Source organism: Callorhinchus milii, unplaced genomic scaffold, assembly GCF_018977255.1.
Source record: "Callorhinchus milii isolate IMCB2004 unplaced genomic scaffold, IMCB_Cmil_1.0 Scaffold7, whole genome shotgun sequence".
Classification (NCBI taxonomy): domain Eukaryota; kingdom Metazoa; phylum Chordata; class Chondrichthyes; order Chimaeriformes; family Callorhinchidae; genus Callorhinchus; species Callorhinchus milii.
The window spans coordinates 25,538,074-25,559,569 of record NW_024704748.1 but is presented as its reverse complement, the minus strand read 5'-3'; the positions used below and the strand labels follow the sequence as shown (position 1 = coordinate 25,559,569).

The following is a 21,496-nucleotide window of genomic DNA, read 5'->3' as shown; positions in this document are numbered from 1 at the left end:
ATGCGGGGTAGTGGCCCGGAATAAAACTGACCTGATATTGAGAATTGATATTGAGACATTAAATCTGCGTATTAGATCCAATAACACTATTTGGAAACAGTTTCTCTCGGTGTCCTGGCTAACAACTCCAAAAAAAAACATTATCATTCCCTTCACGGCTGTTTGTGGAACATTACAATGCACAAAATAAACTGACCTCCACATTCACCTATAGAATAGTGATCGAACGTTGAGATATTTCAACAATGCGATAAGACATTATATCAAATTAAACGATTATTATTATTATTATTATTTTTATTGGAGATTAAATGATTTTCACCCCTGTACAACAACAACAACAACAAGATTCCATTTATTGAGCGCCTTTCACGTCGGGAGGACGTCCCAAGGCGCTGTACAGTTGGGTCAGGACCCGAGCAGTGGGGGAAATGGTCAGGGTGAGGGGAGGGAAGGGAGGGAGCGAGAAGGGGGTCGAGAGTCGAGAGAGGAGCTGAAGGTCAAAGAGAAAGGTCTTGAGACCGGCCTTGAAGGAGGAAAGGGAGGAAGCGGCGAAGGCACTGGGGGATAGAGTTCCAGAGCCTAGGGGCTGAGAGGCTGAAGGCCCGGCCACCGATAGTAGTAGATAATGTTTACTGGGTGTAAATTTCCAACAAAAAGTTAACAGAAGTATTTGATTATGGACAGAATTGAAAGTTTTAAGGGTAAACACAGGACATTCCACCATAAAGACAGTGAAAGTGCACTGGTGGATTGGAAAGAGCTGTAGGGAAGAGCGATGTGAAGAGTGACACTTAATTTTCACTGAAGGAAAGAGGATTAAGAGGGTACATGAACCACAGTATTTTACATTGCTGAAAATACAGCTAATGTGAATCAAAGCAGGTTCATTTCAATTAAATGTGATTACAGAACTCGAGAGCAAGAAGACCAAATTGGGAAAATAAAACTGAGGATTAGAAGAACATTTTCCTCCTGAGTACCATATACACAGAGTTGACTTTCATCAATAGCAACAATGTTATGTCAACTAATCCCTTTAGAAAAGATCTAAATAAATAAATGGTTAGAAATGGGATTGAAGGTTAGAAGGATAAGTGCGGATGTAGCTCCATTGTTGCTGAGATCATGAAATTTCTGTGAACTGTGCACTGCGACTGCACAGAGTTGAACAACATAGATTGAAACGTAACCGTAACATTGCAGTTGTCTTCAGTTATCTTCAGGCTGATGCTATTGCCTGCACACAATTTACATTCTAAGACGTTTTCCCCTTTAATTATTCTCCACCCTCAGGCAAAGAAACAAGTTGGCGAACTTTCATGACCACGCAAATTGCATGCGGACTGTTGGAAAGAGCAGTCTGGATGTGGAGTTTCCTTACTCCACACACCTCTGTTTACCTAAGCAGCAAATAGGAACCCGATTGCTCGTTGATTGGCAGTAGTAATAATACCTTCCAAATTTTTTTTTAAAAAATGATAATAATTTGGTCACTCAATCCACGACTGTTTGTGGGACGCTGTTGTGCGCAATTGGCTGCCGCGTTTCGCCCACAAAACATACAGTCAATTCACTTTATAGTATATTCTGTGAAGCGCTTTGAGACGTCTCGAAGACGTGATACCAAATGCAAGGATTATTTTACTACTTCTTTTAATGAAAATTGACTAATACCTTCTTATTGTCAGAAGAGCAATATAACAAAATGTGTTACATTCAAGAATGCCTGCTCTAATTAAGCAGACCGGCTAAAGAATGCCAGAAGGATTTTGATACAGATAAACATGGGGTAATACATATTCGGACCCAAATCATTGAACATTTGTACACAAATGGGAAAGGGTATCCATTAGCAAAGGTCGAGAAAGGATTTGGGTTTGATTATTGTTTATGCACTGGAGATTTCCAGTTAATGTGAAGCTACGAACAACAAGGATAATGAAATACAAGTTTGCATCTATTAAAAATAAAACGATCTAATAAGTATCATTAGAGATGGAACATTGGCACCAGTTCGTGGCTCTGAAATAATTTAACACTATTGAACAACACCACCACCAAATTACATTTGTAAAGCGCCTTTCATGTTGGGAGGATGTCCTCAAGGTCGGTGGACAGTCAGGGATTTGGACCCGAGCAGGGGGTTGGGATCAGGAGGGGTAAAAGGGCAGGCGGGGTAGGGGTTGGAGGATGACTGAAGGCGGTTGAAGTGGAAGGTCTCGAGACGTAACCAAGCCTAGAATTCAAATTGTATCCACTTGGCTAATGCCTTTTTATTCTGAAATACAAAGGGTTAGCAAGCTTACAGAAGGCAGAAGATAGAAATAGAAACAGAACATCTGTTTGCCATCATCTATTTATCTTCTTTGCTTTGGCTGGAACGTTTAGATCAATCAGAAAACACAGATAGCAGCCTTTAGTTGCATGATGTGTGCTGTGTCCTGATAAAGAGTTTGGATTCTAAATCTATCATCTGGTGAACCTCCAAAAACTGACATTATCCAAATTAAATTGTTTGTCACAAACAGCACTTTGTCTCCATCATGGACTTTCCTGAAAATATGAATTGGTAAGCAAAAAATTGGCAGAATATTTTATTACATGTTAATCACTTAAAAGAGACACTGAATGGCCTTAATTGGTCTTTAAAAAAAACTTAAAATAATGGGATTCAGGTCATTTAGTATTTTTGTACATTGGTAAGAATCTAGTTGCAGTGAGCTTGCTAATCTTTGGTGTTCCTGCACTTGTCAGAGTGTTGGCATGTAAAATACACCGAGCCTACATGTCAGAGGTTCTGTTGGATATGCTTTGTGTAGAGCAAGTGGACCTGACTAAATAATTCACAAGCAGTGAGGAAGTGAATTTGTTATGTGCTCGGCTCAGCTCGTTTTCTTTCCATATCGGGATTTTTTCTGGTATTTGTTTTAAAAATACATTTTTTAAATTTGGTGAATCGTGACTGTCTTGCACCAAAATGCAGACAGCGGTGGCTATGATTTTAAAAAAAGGCCAGTAATAATCTGACAATGGGGATAACTCATTGCATTGTGTGGGCTGGAGAATATAATTGTCATGATACCACTGGGAAGAAATGCTCTCTGTGAAATGCTGGAGTGGTTTGACTCACAGCGAACATTAGCTATAAGTTATCTTTCCGCTCACACATCATTTGTTGAATTCAAATGGTACCAGCAATCATTATCCAGTGGGTAATATCCAAAAAGGCTAGGAAACAAATTATTAGGCAATGTTTGTGCTATGTGATGTGATGAATATTATCCCCATCCCGTATGTTTCAATGCAGCCGTCAAAATAATCCCTGGTGTTTGGAATTATGCCTAAAACTAAATTGTACGTTGTGTCAGCCTGGCTCAGGCAGCTTTCTCACCTCTTGAAAGCAACCTTAGCCTGACGTCTTGCCCCCTCCTTCCCCTCTTTTAGATCACGACTGAAGACCTTCCTCTTAGACCTTACAGTGCTTACAGTCACTTTCTCCCTCCCCTCAGCTTGGAGTCAGACTCCGGCACTGTTAAGCACTCTGAGATGCTATCCTGTATGAAGGGCGCTATATAAATGCAAGTTGTTGTTGTTTTGTCTGAAGGACAAGACCTCCAGCATTGCAGCCCTCCTTCAACACTGCTTTAAAGTTATCAAAGGCCTTTTGACTCAGAGTCGAGAATGCTATACCAACTGGGACGCCTGAATATATAGCGAAGGGTATAGGTCCATCTCATTCAACTTTGGTTTTAGATAACCAAATAAATCAAGGAAAAAAATAAAGTTTTATTGCGGTGTGAATTTACCAAGAGCAATTTCATTTGAATTATATCAGAAATGGAGTCAAAAGCTGTACTTCAAATACTCATTCCGAATTGAAATAACATAAGATGTTCTGATTTGATTATTGAAAGCTAAGAGCATTTTGTAAGAAAACCCTATTTGGGCCTCCAAGCACTCCAATATTATTAACATTTTGTTGTCTTTATCATCAAATTTTGGCTTTCGAAGGGGATTAAAGTGATGACGAGGAATAGTGGAGAAAAACAGACACAGTTTTTCACTCCAAGTGTGCTTTACATTACTTTCAGTCACCTGAGGCTGACAGACACTGACAGGATGGTAGCATTCGGGTTTATCATCACCATCAAAGCTTATTTATCATTGAAATTATCACCTGGTTCAGAAAATTAGAGTGCCTCAGGTCTTGTATTAATGTACTAATGCACTTGCCTTGCGACTCCTTTCAAATGGTGTCACTGGTGGCAGCAATGCCGGTAACAATACATGATATAGTCGGGTGGGGGAACTTCACTGAAGGTTTGACTGAAACACCAATAATTACTAATTCAGCTTCCGAAATTAAAAGCAATAGGGAGGTGCATCAGGAACAGCTAAATTATGTCCAAATGTCTCCAAGCCCAAAATAATCTATAATAGAGACACACTGTCCAATGTCTTTGGATCCAGCTGGGGAGAAGTTAACGCACACAATGCATTGGGAAACAGAAAGGGCACAGGTTTAGTGGCTTAACTTCAGTCATAGACATGATTCCAACAAGCCATAAAAACGTAAGATAGCAAAGAGTGAGAAAAGAACATTCTGTTCACTTAGCCCATTTCGGAGTCCTGTAGCTCAATGGTTAGAGCAAGAGGACCTGGGTTCAATTCCCGGCAGAGCGAAACTTGGGCAAGGTTCCTTACTCCACACGCCTCTGTTTACCTAGCAGTAAGTAGGAACCCAGTTGTTAGTCGATTGATAAATTGCTTTTCCGGGGATAATAATTCCTTCATAAAAATATAATAAAATTGGTCACACAACCCATGACTGTTTGTGGGACACTTCTGTGCGCAATTGGCTGCTGCATTTCGCCCACAAAATATACACTCAATTCACTTTACAGCATATTCTGTGAAGCGCTTTGAGACGTTTCCAAGACGTGATGAGGCACTTTATCAAATGCAAGGATTATTATTATTATGATTATTGTTATTATTTTCTGAGGTTCACAAGCATATCCATATTAAAACACTGTGAAAGTATTTAGTTCTGCACAGGAATTGCGTTCATTTTTTGCTTACAAAAATAATGTATTACAAACTCCCCTTGAAGCCAGAAGCCGGGCATTTTCCCCACAATAAAATTAACTGGCTGGTCATAAATAATCTATATTTTTGGTCAGCCAAACCCATCACCATGCTTAAGAATACCCAAGCCTTGTTATGTGTTATAGGAGGAATTTGAGGCTTGTAAATTAAGCACTGACCAATTCACTGGTCAGTTGACCTTTCAAAATCAAATTTCTAGGTAATTTGTGTTGTTTTGCAATTTAATAATTTAATCTGTTGCAGATGTCAAATGTAATCCAGATAAATATGTGCGAACATAGATGTACATAACACATTCTATTACAGTACTTAATGCACAAGCCTGAGATTCCTCCTATAACACATGACGAACTGTCTGCAAGAGTGCGTATGTTCGTTGCCAGTAAAATGAAAGTGTGCGGAACTCATTTGGAATGAGAAGCAGGTATTCTGAAAAGAAATGGGTCAAAGCACTTTCTTCATCTGAACCTCTCTGATTTCCTCATAGACTGCATACATTTTGCATCTCTTATGATCTTCTGTGACCACTTAGCTAGTAAGCAAACACTCGGAAGCAACATCGAGAACAGCAACTTGCATTTATATAGCGACCTTCACGCAGGGTAGAGTCTCAAGCAGACAAATAACTGACCTCAGATGGAGAACTGTTCATCAGAATTCCTGCAGGCATTGAATGTGGAGGGCTGACCCCTTACACACACACACACACACACACACACAGAGGCTGCACAATGGAGCGACAAATACATTTAAAAAAATAAAAATGACAAGGACAAGTTGTGTACTTTTTGGATTGAAGGAGTCTAGCAGTATGTTCAAAGAGCGACGAATTGAGTTGTTTGAGGCAACAGATTTCCTTTTAAAAAACAGGAATACAAATCTACACCCAGAAACTAGTTAAGATGGCCTGTGCACATCTCAACATTAATTGGATAGATAAGATTTGAATCGAATGCTCAGGATTAAGACCCTCACTATTAATCTGTATTTTGTTTTACACACTGCGTGATTACCCTTGTTTAAATTCTGGAACCTCAAACCTTTTAAAATAATAATAAAACTGTGTTATAATGGGTGCTTCATATCGTCCATCAATCTCACTGAGCTGTAGTGCAAGCCTTGTAATAGTTGCGACCTTCGTGTTTTGTAGAGCAAAGCAATCACTGTTTTAAAAGAAAATTACCGGAATCCATTACCGCTGAAGCTTTCCCTCTTACAACAATTAAATCCTTGGGCAAGGGATGTTATGGGGGTACAAACACAAGTGAATATCCTCACACATCGCTTGCCATCACAAGGAGACCATTCAGCCCATCATCATAGTTTGCTGTGATGGTTTGCTCCACTGGAGCTAAGTTGCAGCAAAGCAGCAGAACAAGAGGGCACAGATTCAGGGTTACAAAGGGCAATTTTAGGACAGAATCCAGGAAGTATTTCTTTACACAGTGATAATTAAAGGTAATTAATGATTGGAACAAGTTCCCGTTCCCCGGAAGAATGGTTGAGGCCAGGATCTTGGACTCATTTAGGAAATGGCTTGATGCCACAAAGCAAGGACAGCTGGGTGGGTATTCTGGAAGAATTAGGTCAAATTGGCATATTTTATTGAAAACTCTCGCAACCTATTTAAATCCCATTTCCGTTCTCTTTCCCCATTTCCTTTTAAATAGAGTAAGTGCTTAGCAAGCAATTCACCTTACAGTACTGTATATTCTGTGAAGCGCTTTGAGACGTCTTTTCCCTGCATTGCATTTTAATCATCCTGGGTTACAGACATGTCACATGTTAACATTATATGCTGTATGTTGTTGGGATAATAAATAATAATCCTTGCATTTGATATAGCGCCTTATCACGTCTTCGAGACGTCTCAAAGTGCTTCACAGAATATACTGTAAAGTGAATTGATTGTATATTTGTGGGGAAACGTGGCAGCCAATTGCGCACAGTAGTGTCCCACAAACAATCGTGGATTGAAGTGACCAAGTGTGTTTTTTTTTCTTGATAGATTATTATCAGGCGTGTGGAGTAAGGGAATTTACCCAAGGTTTCGCCCTGCCAGGAATCGAACCCAGGTCTCTCACTTGCGAGGCGAGGTCTCGAACCACTGAGCTACAGGACTCCACAAGATAGACAGTAAGCCCTGCAAACTAACTTATTCCCCGTCAACTCCTGGCTAGATTATTTGGCAGCTTATAAATGCAGTCTCCCGTGGATGACCTGGAATGATTTATTTCCTTGTTTTTTTATTTCAAAGGTCCCATCACAAGTGTGGGTGGGAATTTTGGCTTGACATCCTTAGCCAGTAGCATTTTAACTAACACAGGCCAATATAATGTATGTCAGTGTGACACGTCTTGTACAAGCAGCCTGAGGTGATGATTCTATTGAGCTCTCACTGTAATTTTCAGCAGAAATAGAATCATATTGGACACTCTCTGCTCCTATGACTAATAGATAGCCCCGCAATGAATGTGCAACAAAAAGTCAGCCAGTCTTATTGTCTGTTGATTTACACACAATGGATGCGGATGCTATTGTGGGAGAACATTTTAGGACGATGAGATCAATTTTCATCTTTTATAAGGCTGCGTAAATGACCCAGCAAGGCAACCAATGTAGAAACATTACCTGACATGTCTGCTTTATTTACACACATACACACACACAACCAAACCTCAAATATATTCGTTGCTTTTGAAATGTATTTCTAATTTAGATGAGCATGAATTCAACATTGGGGGGGGGGGGGGGGCAGGATAAGTTGATCCTTTAGAGAGCTTTTCAGCGAAAACAAATCTCAGCTAAACTATGCCTGAGTTTTTCACTTTGTCGCTTTATTAACAAAAATCAATGCTGATGCTATCTTGTTTCAAGTCCAAGGCTTTGATTGGAAAGAAAACTATTGCCTGGGAGGTTATCTACAAAATATAGCAAAGGTTTGTGAATCGTTCTTGAGTGCTTATCTTTTTCTATTGTTGAACCACAACAGCAGCAACTTGCATTTATAGAGCATTTTTCAGTGTAAAGCAAATGCCTCAAAAGCACTTGAGAAAAAGTGTCGGAGTAAAATCCAGCAGAGGAATGAGATATTTAAAGTTGTTGATCAAATGCAAGATCAACGGGCTGTTTTTGAGTGGGTTTTATAGGAACTGGATTCAAACTGGGAGCTTCGAGCAGATAGATAGATAAACCTTTGCACTGTATAAATTCATCGTATTAGGCATTATTTCTTATTGCTGCGAGCATTTTGGGCTGATTGGATTAGCAGGAGAGGGTCTTGAGTCTCGATGGATACTGGGGCTGTGCAGACTTATGATCCTCGTGGACTGTTCACATTTATTGGTCAAGATTGTTGCTGGTTGATTTGTTCTTTAAGCTGAATGGCAGCACAATCAATATCTCATACCTAGATTACAGGGTAGTCAAACAGCTTATCAAAGCCACTCTGGGCACTGCTTTACTCTGACTCTAGCTGCAATGTTTTACCTTTAGGAAAAGTCCAGGACGATTAATAGACAGCAGCACATCAGTGACATGACCTGATTTGCCTTGACTCAGCCAAAATTTTGACTCGCTGTATATCTATACCTCAACCAGACTGGAGACATCATTGTGAGCATATGACAATTCGCAACGCACAATTCATCTTATTTTAAGCAGCTCAATGTGGACTCCCCAAAAGTGGAAACATCTTCTCAACGTCCTTGTTGAAGCCTTTCAGAATCTTAAGCATTCCTCTCACTTCTCAACTGTCTTAACTCAAGAGAGAAAAGCTCCAACCTGTCCAATCTTGATCGCTGTATCAACTCATCACTGGTAACATCCTTGTATCCTGTCATGTTCTGATTATTTGCTTGTCGCGGGCTAGCAGATCAATAGTTACGGATGTAAGTTCCATTGCTCTAATTTGCATAGGAAGCTTGCTGTGCTGTGATCTTCATCGGAGCAGAGCAACCTTGATGTATGCAGAGCACTGCAAATTCACAGTAGGAATGTAAAGCTAGGTTGACATTTTGAGGATAACACTTTGTCACACACGATCGGAACTCCAAAATAGTTTTATAATCTGACCGATTTGCTGGTGATTTATTTTAGCACTTTTAATTTGGTTTTAGATTATTTCCTTTTTTAAAAAAAAAATCATTTTTACCTTGTGTTATTTCTGTTGTATGTTCTCCTTTGCATGTTTTCCGTGCTCGTGAAGTTGGTTTGTGAGTTAAGACTAGTTGGCCGACTTTTTAATACACTGTTTAGTGCATTGAAGCGGTAACTAATATTATATCGATAGATCATTTTAGCATTTGCTTGTCTGTGGAGTCGCTGAAATTTCAAATAAAACAGTTTTTCGGTTCATTACGTTCCACCTCATGTTTCATCTCTGTGCTGAATATAAATTTCTTATTAAAACAATTGTAGTACTTCTTCTGAAAATTTAAGTGTTAGACCAATTTCCTATCACCTCAGGTATCTTCCATTGAATCCAACCCAGACTGATTGGATGAAAGATACTCAGCTGGAAGAGTCTTACGTGAAATGAGTTCAGAAAAATCTCAACCAAGTTCCATTGCACAACACAGTTCCCTCAAATAGAGGGCCTTTATACTTTAGGTTTAAGTTGGCATTCAGCAACATAGAGAGAAAACAAGAATGTCTTGTGTGAGCTATGTAAATGTAAGACTATGCTAACAGAAAGGGTGCTTTTTGTGAACCTGCCTAAGTTTCTACTGCAATGGCCAATGATTTTTTTCCTCTACATTTAACTTGTATCGTACCTGAGCAGGAATAGAGGGGACAGAGGTGAATTGAAGAAGCTTTACATTTCAATGACTGCTGCCATAATGACAGCTCTGAATGCAGGTCAGACAACGCTCAGTGGATTCTCAAATGAAATTCTTTTGGAATTTTTCTAAAAGCAGATATATTTTTTTTTTGCAAAGGATTAGACCAATTTGGGGCCTTATCTTCGAGGCCAGGAATGCATTAGTATTGGGAATATTTTTGAAATTGACAATGCTTGATGGAGGGACACATTCAAAAGTGCAGGTTCGAAGCACGAGGCTTGAAGAATGGGACAGAAGATGAGTTAAATCAAGTAGCATTTGGTTTGTTTGTGCCAAGTTTGGGTGTTAAAAGTATGGAGATCGCAGGAAAACAAAAAAAGATAACAAATCCAACAGTTTGAGGATCATAACTTTGTTTTTGTGGTTTATGTAGTTTCTATGCTGTGTCACAAATCTTCACTTTAAAAATAACTCCTCTCAGCAAAATAATAATAATAATCCTTGCATTTAGATGAAGCACTTTTTACGTCTTCTAGACATCTCAAAGTGCTTTACAGAATATACCGTAAAGTGAACTGACTGTATATTTGTGGGCGAAACGTGGCAGCCAATTGCGCACAGCAATGTCCCACAAACAGTCGTGGATTGAGTGAACAAAGTATTATTGTTTTATTTTGAGGGATTATTATCCCCGGAAAAGCGATCCACCAATCGACTAACAACCAGTTCCTACTTACTGCTGGGTAAACAGAGCCGTGTGGAGTAAGGAAACTTGCCCAACGTTTCGCCTTGCCCGGGAACTGAACCCAGGTCTCTCGCTTGCTCTAATCACTGAGCTACAGGACTCCAAAATCTCTATATCTTGAGGGGACAAAAGTCCTTGACCAAAAGCAGCAGAACATGGCCTCTGTATTTACCTGCAATGCACTTGGGCGTCCTCATGATGTTTGATTGGAAATGACACTATCACTGAAACATCGCTGGAATTATTCATAATTTAAATACTAAAATGGCACAAAAATAGATTCCAAAACACTGGATTCAAGCACTTAATGCTATTTTGTAGTTCTGCAAAATGGTTATACAAAATCAGACCCCCCCACCCACCCCTCTCGGCTTAAACTTGATCCACTTCGATGTGTTCTGCACTTGCTTCCCTCCCTACCCACCACCACCGGCTGACTATAATTTCCATATAATTGGCCTATTTATGGATTCAATTGATAAATTAGATTTTCTTTTCAACACAATCCCTGCTGGGTTTTGCTGAGATGAGACTATAAACACTCAGTTTGTGCTTCAAATATGCTTGAAAGAAAAATAAAGCTTCTCATAAGCTGTGAAAAAATGTCAGCAGTGTCATTTATATCATTTTCACTAGAGAATAAATCCAGTACTTTCCTTTAAGAACACGTTCTCCTAAAAGTACCATCTCTGATGTTTCACACATCAGGACCTGGAAAAGGACCTGTTGATGAATACACACACGACCAGTGCAACAGAGTCTCACAGTGGTTCAGTAAACCCATTCACAGCACTTGGAAGGTTAACACTTCTGATTACAGGGATAATTTGACTTAACCAAGATGATCCACTGGCATGAATTAAGTTATTTTAGTGCACAAATTCTGCTCTGACATCTGTTTTAAATGAGGCTAAGTCGAATTAAATTAGCGTCAATTTAACTTCAAGTCAAATTGCCAGCACCCACCTACAAATGCAATACACAATGATTTTTCTTGCGATGCGAGATGTATTTGGCAGGTTTTGTGTTTATTAGATTTAAAATGCAGACCGCGAAGTTAGGCTTCACATTCATATTGTAATTCAATTGGAATCATATTTATATAATCATTATCTCAGTGACAGAGTGGATTCTGTAGGAGGCAAAGCTGGACTCTCTGTTTACAATCGAAATGAACAATGCTTAAAATTCTTGATTATTCTCAGTTCCTGGCAAGTTTCACCCATATCTGGTTGTGGCTTTGGATTTTTAAGGAAAAGAACAAAGAACAAATTAGCATTTTTATAGCAGCTTACACATCAAAAACCCCGAAAGTGCTTCACTGTAATTATTGTCTCTTTTTGTGTGAAAGGCAATAAAAAAGAAATCTTAGTGATGTATTTTACCATTCTGCAATACAGGATTTTTTGCAGTGTAATTTTCTGCCCTCTATCCTTCACTTTTAAGATTATACTGTGGGCCAAGCAAGATGTGGGCCAAGTATTATAATAATAATTATTAATGCTTGCATTTGATATAGTGACTTATCATGTCTTCTGGACATCTCAAAGCGCTTCAATATGATATGAAAACTAATCTGTCCCCCTTTAAGACAAAGGAAAGGCTGTCACTTTATTCCATAATCTTCAGTCTAACTCAGACATGAACATAAACTCAAGCTAAGTAATTGAACATAAATATAAAACATAGATATAGAGCGCTGTTTGAGATTGCATGGTTTTCAAGTCAAATCTCGTTAACAAAACCATTAAGAAGGCATTCAATATATTCTTTATATCAATGCAGAAATCAATACCATTTAGGTGCTACCATTCAATATAGTGTACAGCCATTGCCATTCTCTATAACTGTAACAACTATAAGGTGCAGCATTAGGCCTTCAATCAATAGTTTGTCCAGGTTTATGACATTTTATTTTTATTGATGTGCAACTTCATGAATTTGCCCCAACTAAAATAGGACAGGGAAAAATTCAGTCCCTAAAACGTATATTTTCAGGTCAAAACATAATTAATGGCAATGTTTGCATGTTTTTTTTTCTACTACAGAAGTTTCCTTCAACCGTGCCTTCAACCGCTCTCCTACCTCCCTCTCTGCCCTCCCTCATCCCAACCCTGCCCCCCTCCCCACCACACTCCCCCCCCCACACCTACCCACACTTGGGTCCTGATCCCCAACTGTTCAGTGCCTTGGGATGTCCTACCGACGTGAAAGGCCTTTACAAATGTGTTGGTGTCCAACAGTTCTTTTAACGTAACGAGGTTGGTAAATAAAATGCTACAACTGATGAGCAAACAGATTCATAACCTATGCTTCGAAACTGATAGTTGACACTGAAACATGATTTTTCCTCCATCTTAATACATAGCAACAGTCCCTTGAGACCATAAAATTACAAAAATAGCTATAAATTAATAATGTACGTTTTACAAATAGCAGCCAGATATTTGCAGTTGCTTCTTTAATATGCACCACTGGTGTGTACTATACTACTTTGAGGACAACAGGACTGGGTTATTTCAGCACAAACGGCGATGGTTTTCATAATTTGCTCTGACATTTTGCCGAATTAAAAACAGCAGTGATTTATCCTTTTTTCTTAGCTTTAACTACAGGACTCAAATGTCTGTCTGGAATGAATGAGTCAGGCTGACTTACCAACCACAAAGGGACGCGGATAAATTCAATATTTTATTTAATACTGCATAATCATAGGAAGTCTTTCTTGGAAACAAAAAGCAGAATTTTTCATTTGTTTTTTACCAACGAACCTGATCACACCGACTTGCATTTATATAGAATGTCCAACTGACGGTGCTTTCGATGGCGAGCTATGCGTTTTTAGCTGTCTAAACTCCAGCAGTTAACCCAACACACACTCTGGGGTCCTCAAGCATTGGCACCTGCCAACCTGCCTCTGATGCTGTCTGGAGCCAGATAAGCAGGGTGACCCGCTTCAGGGAGAGAGTGCACATTTCCATTCCAGACACAGGGAAATTTCCATGTTTGTATGGCATGCATATGTGGAACCCTCAGCTTGGTTTAGGTACTCGTTAGCAATGTGAGGGATCTCAGTACTTGTCAGACACCTGGCTGACAAAAAGAAAAAGAGTGCTTTGCATGTAGGAACATCTTGAGGCACTTGAAGAATGTAGCACGCAAAGCTGTGCGACGGGAGACGAAAGACATTGACCAAAGGCACGGTTGAAGAGAGATATATTTTCAGGAGGTTTTGTTTCAATAAAGGACTTATTGAACCATTGAGATACCATCAGTGTAGAAGTATCAGCACAAGGGAAAAAGCACCTTAAGGGCACCCCAACCAGTGTGGTCAACTTGCTAATGTGGTCAGTTTTTTTTTTAAAAGTCTTTTTCATCCCAACATTATAATGTACTATATAGTACAGTAGTGAGGTCAACCCCCAAATGTGCTCAAAACTCCCCAGTTTGTTTCCTTACCTTATTGGTGAGTTTTTGTACTATATTTAAGATAGGGGAACCACACGGACGTTATGACATCTTGTGCTGTACAAACGTTCTGAGAATGTTTCTCTAGGTGTATACGAAAGAAATGAAAACATCATTGCCTTTCCCTGAAATATTTTTCTTTATACCCACTTATAAAAATTACAGTAGATAACAGGAGCAGCTGACTTACGGACAGAGATAGTTATTTCATTGAACAATGTTTCAGGGAAAAATCTCAAATATATTCTACTTATCACAATTGGGGGGTTTACTTTTCTGGGCTGGATTAAATGACTTTATTTTGTGATGAGCCATAAGAGCAAAGAGCCAGTGTCAACTATCAGGTAACGTCACTGTGATGTGGAAAACATTCCCAAATTTTGCATGGATATTAATAATAATAATCCTTGCATTTGATATAGCGCCTTATCAAATCTTTGAGACGTCTCAAATCGCTTCACAGAATATACTGTAAAATGAATTGACTGTATTTTAATAAGAACATACATAAGAACATAAGAAATGCTAGATAAAAAAAGACAAAGGTCCATCCAGTTTGCCTTCCACCTTCCTGGTGGTCGCATGCACATATGTCCCGAACTACCTATGTACTGTATCCTATAATGTTATTTCCTAAAAGAATATTATCTAATCTGTGTTTGAAAGAATCAACATTTCCTGCTTCAACTGTCTCCCTCCGGAGTCTGTAAAATCTTCTCTCTTCCAGCGTGAATCTGCCCAATTTACTTAGTCGCTCCTCATTATCCAGTCCCTCCAGTCCCTCAATCATTTTGATTGCCTCCTCTGTATCTTCTCGATTTCTCCAATAACCTTTCTGTATTGCGGGGACCAGAACTGTACACAGTACTCTAAGTATGATCTCACCAATGATTTATACAGTGGCAGGATTACTCCACTATTTCGCTTTGCTATTGATCTTTTGATACATCCCAACATCTGGTTTGCTTTACTCTCTGCCACAGAGCATTGTTGGGAGAGCTTCAATTTATTGTCAATCAGGACCCCAAGGTCCTTTTCATTTTCCATACATATTATTTTCCTTCCATTCAAATAATAGTCCCTTCCAGGAATTTTTGTCACCATGCAAAGTACTTTACATTTCTCCACATTGAATTTCATCTGCCACCGATCTGCCCAATTCCGAAGTATGTTCAAATCCTCCTGTAACCTATCTTGTTCAGCTTCGCAATCTACCACCTTCATTAGCTTGGTGTCGTCTGAAAACTTAGCCACTGTGCTTGCGACTCCTAGTTCCAGATCATTTATAAAAATATTAAACAAAACAGGTCCCAAAACAGACCCTTGTGGAACTCCATTGATAATATTTTCCCAGTTTGATGACATTCCCTGTACCACCACCCTCTGGGTTCTTCCGGTCAACCAGTTACATATCCATTGTATTATACCACCACTGATTCCCGCTTTCTTTACTTTTAGTGCAACCTCTCAAAAGGAACTGTATCAAAGGCCTTACTGAAATCCAGATTTATAACATCCACAGCCTTACCCTTATCAAGCTCCTTTGTCACACCGTATTTTGTGGGCAAAAAGATGCTGCATGAAGTGGCACTCAAATGCACGATGATGCATACAACATCGAATTTCTCTTGTACAGAACAGCCTCTGCCAGTAAAAGGAATTCCCCAGCAGAAGGGATGGCCAACGTTAAATTACCTTTTTTTATAACCATCCTCACAGAAGCTGTATTTACTCTGTATTCCTGGCACTCGCTGTATCTGCTCTTCTTGCAGTGGGATGCTTAAGGGTAAGTGCACTTTATCTGCACTATGAAGCTACTCTAATTGCATTCTACTCTATACCTGATGAGGGAGCAGCAATGCTACACACTAAATGGACATGATGGGTAAGTAAGCTGTTGTGTAACACCAGACTTGGAGTTATCTTTGCTTAGAAAAAAGCACTTGGGAGTGTAGAGATGAATACACGAAGCATAATATCTTCGTTAAATGAGTGCCCTTTTTTTTGACTGAAGATTGGCTGCTGATCAACGGATCTGACGCACAAGGCTAAAACTTTATCGTGGTCTGAAATGACATTGTAACTGGAAACTTCCAAGGCAGTAAATTAATGTGGCTGGGAGCACAGCGAGAAAGCCAGGCTATTGCTATTCGTATCTCCCAGGTGATTCCAGACACAAACTGGGGCAATTTATTAGATAGAAGCAAGCCAACAGCTTGTTCCTGGAAGCCCTGCATCTATCGCCTGTGTAAATGCCATCCTGAAACATGGTGGCTTAAATGTCATTGGAGATAGCAGAGGAAATAAAATTTACCGACACAGTTATTAAGCTTACAATCAATGGAGGGTTTTTGTGCAAAACAAAAGACAACAGAAAGTAATCCAGGGTCACTAAACCTCCATATTATTTCTAAATAATTTTACAGTGGGTAATGTATCAGCAAGAATGATCTTGTCAAATAGGGTAGAAGCTGAAAATGCAGACAGAGATGGCATCTGATCCTTTCAATACATTTGGATGAATGAATGATTGAAATGGCTGAATGATGAGGGCTGTGTAAACAGTTTCAGGATACCTTTGCAGGTTGTAGCATCAGACACCGTTTCTTTTGTGTGTGATTTACAACTATGGATCTTTTGATTCATTCAAAATCTCACACTGAAGATAGATAGATAGATAAATAGACAACAACAACAACAACAAGTTTCCATTTATAGAGCGCCTTTCACGTCGGGAGGACGTCCCAAGGCGCCGGACAGTTGGGTCAGGACCCGAGCATTGGGGGGGAAATGGTGAGGGGAGGGAAGGGAGGGAGTGAGGAGGGGGTAGAGAGACAGAGAGAGAGATACTGGTGGAATCTGGTGAGGCATCAAAGCGTTAATGAACGAGTTGTTGAGTTTGGTGAGTGAAACAAAGGGTCTACACTTAACGAGAATGTTAAGGAAAAGGATGTGTGAAAAAGGTGTGTGAACTGAGAGACCGACAACAACAGCAAAAAAAAACTATTAATGATCACAATCATTGAGGGAAACAAAATAAATGGGCTATAGAGAGGGAGAGAGAAAGAGAGAGAGAGAGAGAAGATGGACAAGATTTAAGAGAAGTGATGGAGCTAAATGCAGAAATATTTTTTTCCCAACCAGAAAATAATAAACACAACAGGGAAAAAATTTTTTTTGGGGGGGAGAGAGGGGGAGAATGAAATAAAAATGTTTAAAAAAACACACACACACACACAAAATACACAGGATGACCAAAAAGTCCTGGTGTCATTACCAATGATCTAAGAAGTCTTAAAAGAAATGATGATATTTGTGTGGTTTTAGAATGAAATGCCAGGGTTAACATCAGGACTTGTTGGTGGGGGGTTTTTTTTTGGTGGGAGGTGGGGGTTGAGGTTTTTTTTTTGCACACACACACACACACAAAGAGCAAAACTGGTGAAATGCAATGAGGATTTTTTTGGGGGGTTTTGTTGAGCACAAGGTTTCCACTTACACGAAAACTCCAAAGAGGAAAACTCTCACACCGATCTCAACAGCCAGGTCTCTCATGTTCCTCTTGTGGGAGTCCTTTGGTGACAACTGCATGCCTGGGTTTGCAATTGTTCAAGTGACTCAGATGTAAATCCCATCCAAGGAAGGAAAGGATGGACTTTGGCCAGTTGCAAGGTACCCAGAGCAGATGCAGATGCAGATGCAGAGCAGATGCAGAGGAGGTTGGTTTGCAGACAGTGACAAACAGCAGCATCCAACCCACCCCTGGACTCCAGCTGTAGATTGGATGTGGTGTGGGCAGACAGTCGGTTCAGCAAGTCCAGCTTTGCAACCTCCAGCTGTTCAGCATGTCTGCAGCCTCCTTGATTTTGCCCCCAAACCAATTCCAAGGCTTTGCAACCCTCGAATAAATCAGGTGAGGGATGGGAGACTTGCATCCGTACAGTGGCTGTGCATGCAGCCAGGTGATGCTCATCCACAGTTACAGCTCAATAAAACCCTCTTAAAGCAGTGCTGGTCCTGCTAACGTGTACACGAATGCCACAGCTCGAACAGTACTGTCTGTACTGCTATATTGCTGAATTGCAGCCACTGTAAACCCAGCCAAGCAAATTGCTCATCTTATTTAAGGTAGTCAGAGGAGGGAGGGAGGGAGGGAGAGAGGAAGGGAGGGGAGAAATATTTTTCCAAAAAAAATGAAATCATGTCGACGCTTATTTATTAGTGCTCTCTTCCTTTTGCCTACGAATACAAAATACACAGTCACTACAATTTACAGTGTATTCTGCCGTGCGCTTTGAGACGTCTCCAAGACGTAATGAGGCACTGTATTAAATGCAAGGATTATTATTATTATTATAAATCAATTTCACACTGAATACTGTGAAGCGCTTTGAGACATCCTACCGAAGTATTTCATTACTTCTTAATAGCATAACTACACATCTGATGGAAGAGACTGAGTCAATGACAGTTGCAATCAAGCCATGAACTAGTTTTCAGTGTGTTGTTCCCTCCCACCTGACCCCCACCACCACTCTCTCTCTCTCTCTGTCACTATTATTATCTCCCACAAAATATACAATCAATTCACATTACAGTCTATCGTGTGAAGCGCTTTGAGACGTCTCGAAAACGTGACAAGGTGCTGTATCAAATGCAAGGATTATTATTATTATTGTCACGTCACGGGATATACAGAACCAAAATATGCAAAATGTAGTGAGTGTGCAATTTCTGTAGGCAAACGAAGCACCCAATTTGCACAGCAATGCCCCAAAAAACAGCTATGAAGTGAAAGACCAAATTTTTCTGAAGGATTGTTGGCTGGGCACACCAAGAGGAACTCCCTTCTCTATTGGAATGGTCTCCTCTTGCAGTATGTATGACTCCACCGCCATCAATTGGGTCTGCATTTGTAAGCGTAGGTGATTCCTCTGAGAGCATTACCGATGTAACTACAGCACTGGAGACAGTTGCCTGAATTTGACCGTCACTGATGACCAGTTGGCTGTGCAGCCTTTCTTCAGTAATTCTCATTTCAATTTAGGTGAACGTCAAGTGGGACACATAGAATCAGGATGGAGATGTTTACGACCCACGGGGTCGAATGGAGCAAACAGACCCCATCAAACCTTGACAGAGCCAGCACCACACAAAGTAATAAACCACTGTTCATTTCAGTACATCTTGCAGCCTGTCAAATTTTAATTTCACCTTACATTATAGGGTCAATTGCACAAACCCAGCCAGACAAGAGATCCACACACAATGCGTTGCAAACATGAAACAGGGATATCAAAGAATAACAAAAACAGAAGTGGCTGGGAACGCTCAGCAGGTCAGGCAGCATCTATGGAGAAAGAAAGTGAGTCAACGTTTCGGGTCCACAACCCTTTGTCAGATATCATAGAGCAGTTCAGTGGTTGTCAATGTGCCCAATGAAAATAATAGTGCCCAACTGAAATCGATCCAATAACAGGGCTCGTGTCTGCCACACACTATGTGGCTTCTATTCTCTCTCTGCTCCTGAACCACCCTCTTCTGCCCACACGCTGATGTGCTTTGAACCTTCATTTATGATATACTACTTTCCTCTTTGCTAGCTATAGCGTTTGAGTTTACGATCTGTGTCTGAGAATTCCATAGCATGCATGGAATTTTGCTGACATTCCTTCATGTATTCGATGTGTGTATTCACTCTGCTCTTTTATTTGGGTAATACTTGATCACCTTTGCAGTTTTAACTTCACTTCAATTTATATCCTTCACTGGCAAGAATAAATTATATCACCTTTATTACCATGTCTTAGGGTCCACAAAATATGCAGTCAATTCATTTTACAGTATGTTCTGTGAAGCGTTTTGAGATGTCTCGAAGACGCGATAAGGTGCTATATCAAATGGCAGAATTATTATAACCTCAACCTTCGCTCCCAATGTCAAAGCTTGGGAAAAAAAAGTTTACATTCTCTGATGTGCAGGGCATTCCAGCCTGCGGTATTTTCACGATGGCATATTTGTCAATTTCAGATAAGCATTGTGCATGTTAAAATGGAGGCGGTAACAAACATTGGGCAGCCAGCTGGGATATTGGTGTTGGATCACATTCTCCCTCTACTAGAAGGAAGAAGGCAGATAATATTTCCACACCAGAATGTGTTATTTTTATGCCTCCAAATTAATTGCTTGTCCTTCAAGTTTCAGTGCTGTGGCCAGACAAAGATGCTGTGTCATTTGATAGCTGCACTGCTTTGTGTGCCACTTGGATTAGAAAACATGTTTTGCTTAAAAAAATAGCATTGGTGCAATTGTGGATAAGACACTGTCTTTTGGATTAAGGGAGATTGAAAATGATTTATTTAATCAAATTTTTAAGACATACAAGTGCAGGAAATGTTTTACATTCAGGTCAAGTTTCTGTAGTTGTTCCCTTTATTTCTCAAAATGGAGATTTTTGTGTTTTTTTTTGCAGCAGTTAGGGCTTTTGAGAGCAGCAGAGAAATATGTTTATCACAGAAATAATGAGATTTACAGTACTGTGATCTCCTGAGGGAAGGTAGAGCAGGCAGTGTGCCCAAGGGAACCATTATGTTCAATAGATTTAAAGTCCTATCTTTCCGTATCCCTAATTTGTCCATTACACTGAAAATATACGTGATCTGCAATAAGGGAGCGTTATCAGTTAACGATACTAATAGTGTATCATGTAAGATACCGTAGTATGTGGAGCATTATAGAGTAAAAACGTGTAATTTATCATTTTATGATACGGTGCATTAGTTACCTCTTAATTGGCTTTTTTTTAATATGCTATTAGCGATGGTGCTAAAATGCCTCACTGTCTTTCACAGGTATAGCTCAGCTTCAACCATCAGCATTTCAAGTGGATTGTCCAGGCACGTGGGATCCAGAATAAGCTTGGCACTCGCCCAACCAGATGAAGGAGTGGGAAAATCAGCCAGAACTCCCACAGATCATTCTCCAATGACCCTATTCTGGAAAATGCACAGGCTTATGTTGAAGGCAGAATTGGACTAGGTTCTGAAGCCCATACTGTTTGCCAAACCTGCCAACATTCTCAGTCTAAGCTTACACAAGAAGAATGGCCATTTGGGAAATGTACTCAAGGGAAGCTAATGCATTTCATCAAATAACCTCCCAAGCTATCCTGCCCTATCCCTTAGGTATTCTCTTTGACTACAAGATATTTTCTTATATGATGTGGAACTATGTCAAACTCTTGACCCTTTGTGATTTTCATTGTGCTTTCAGAACTGAAGCGTTCCCTTACAAGTGCCAAGTTTTGGAACGAGGGAAACAAATCTGTACTTTTACAGCAGTGAATAAAAATGGTATAATAATAATTGTTGCAGTTGATATAGCGCCT

At 39.9% G+C, this 21,496-nt stretch overlaps 1 protein-coding gene across 1 annotated transcript in view; it reads right to left on the bottom strand.

Annotated features, from left to right (window-relative positions):
• plpp4 (phospholipid phosphatase 4) overlaps positions 1-18,047 on the bottom strand; it is a 75,433-nt gene extending 57,386 nt beyond the window's left edge. Inside the window, exon 1 of the mRNA XM_007903892.2 lies at positions 17,609-18,047. Coding sequence (XP_007902083.1) covers positions 17,609-17,700 — 92 coding nt within the window. The 5' untranslated portion in view covers positions 17,701-18,047. The remainder of the gene's footprint in view (positions 1-17,608) is intronic.
• Positions 18,048-21,496: the final 3,449 nt, after the last annotated feature.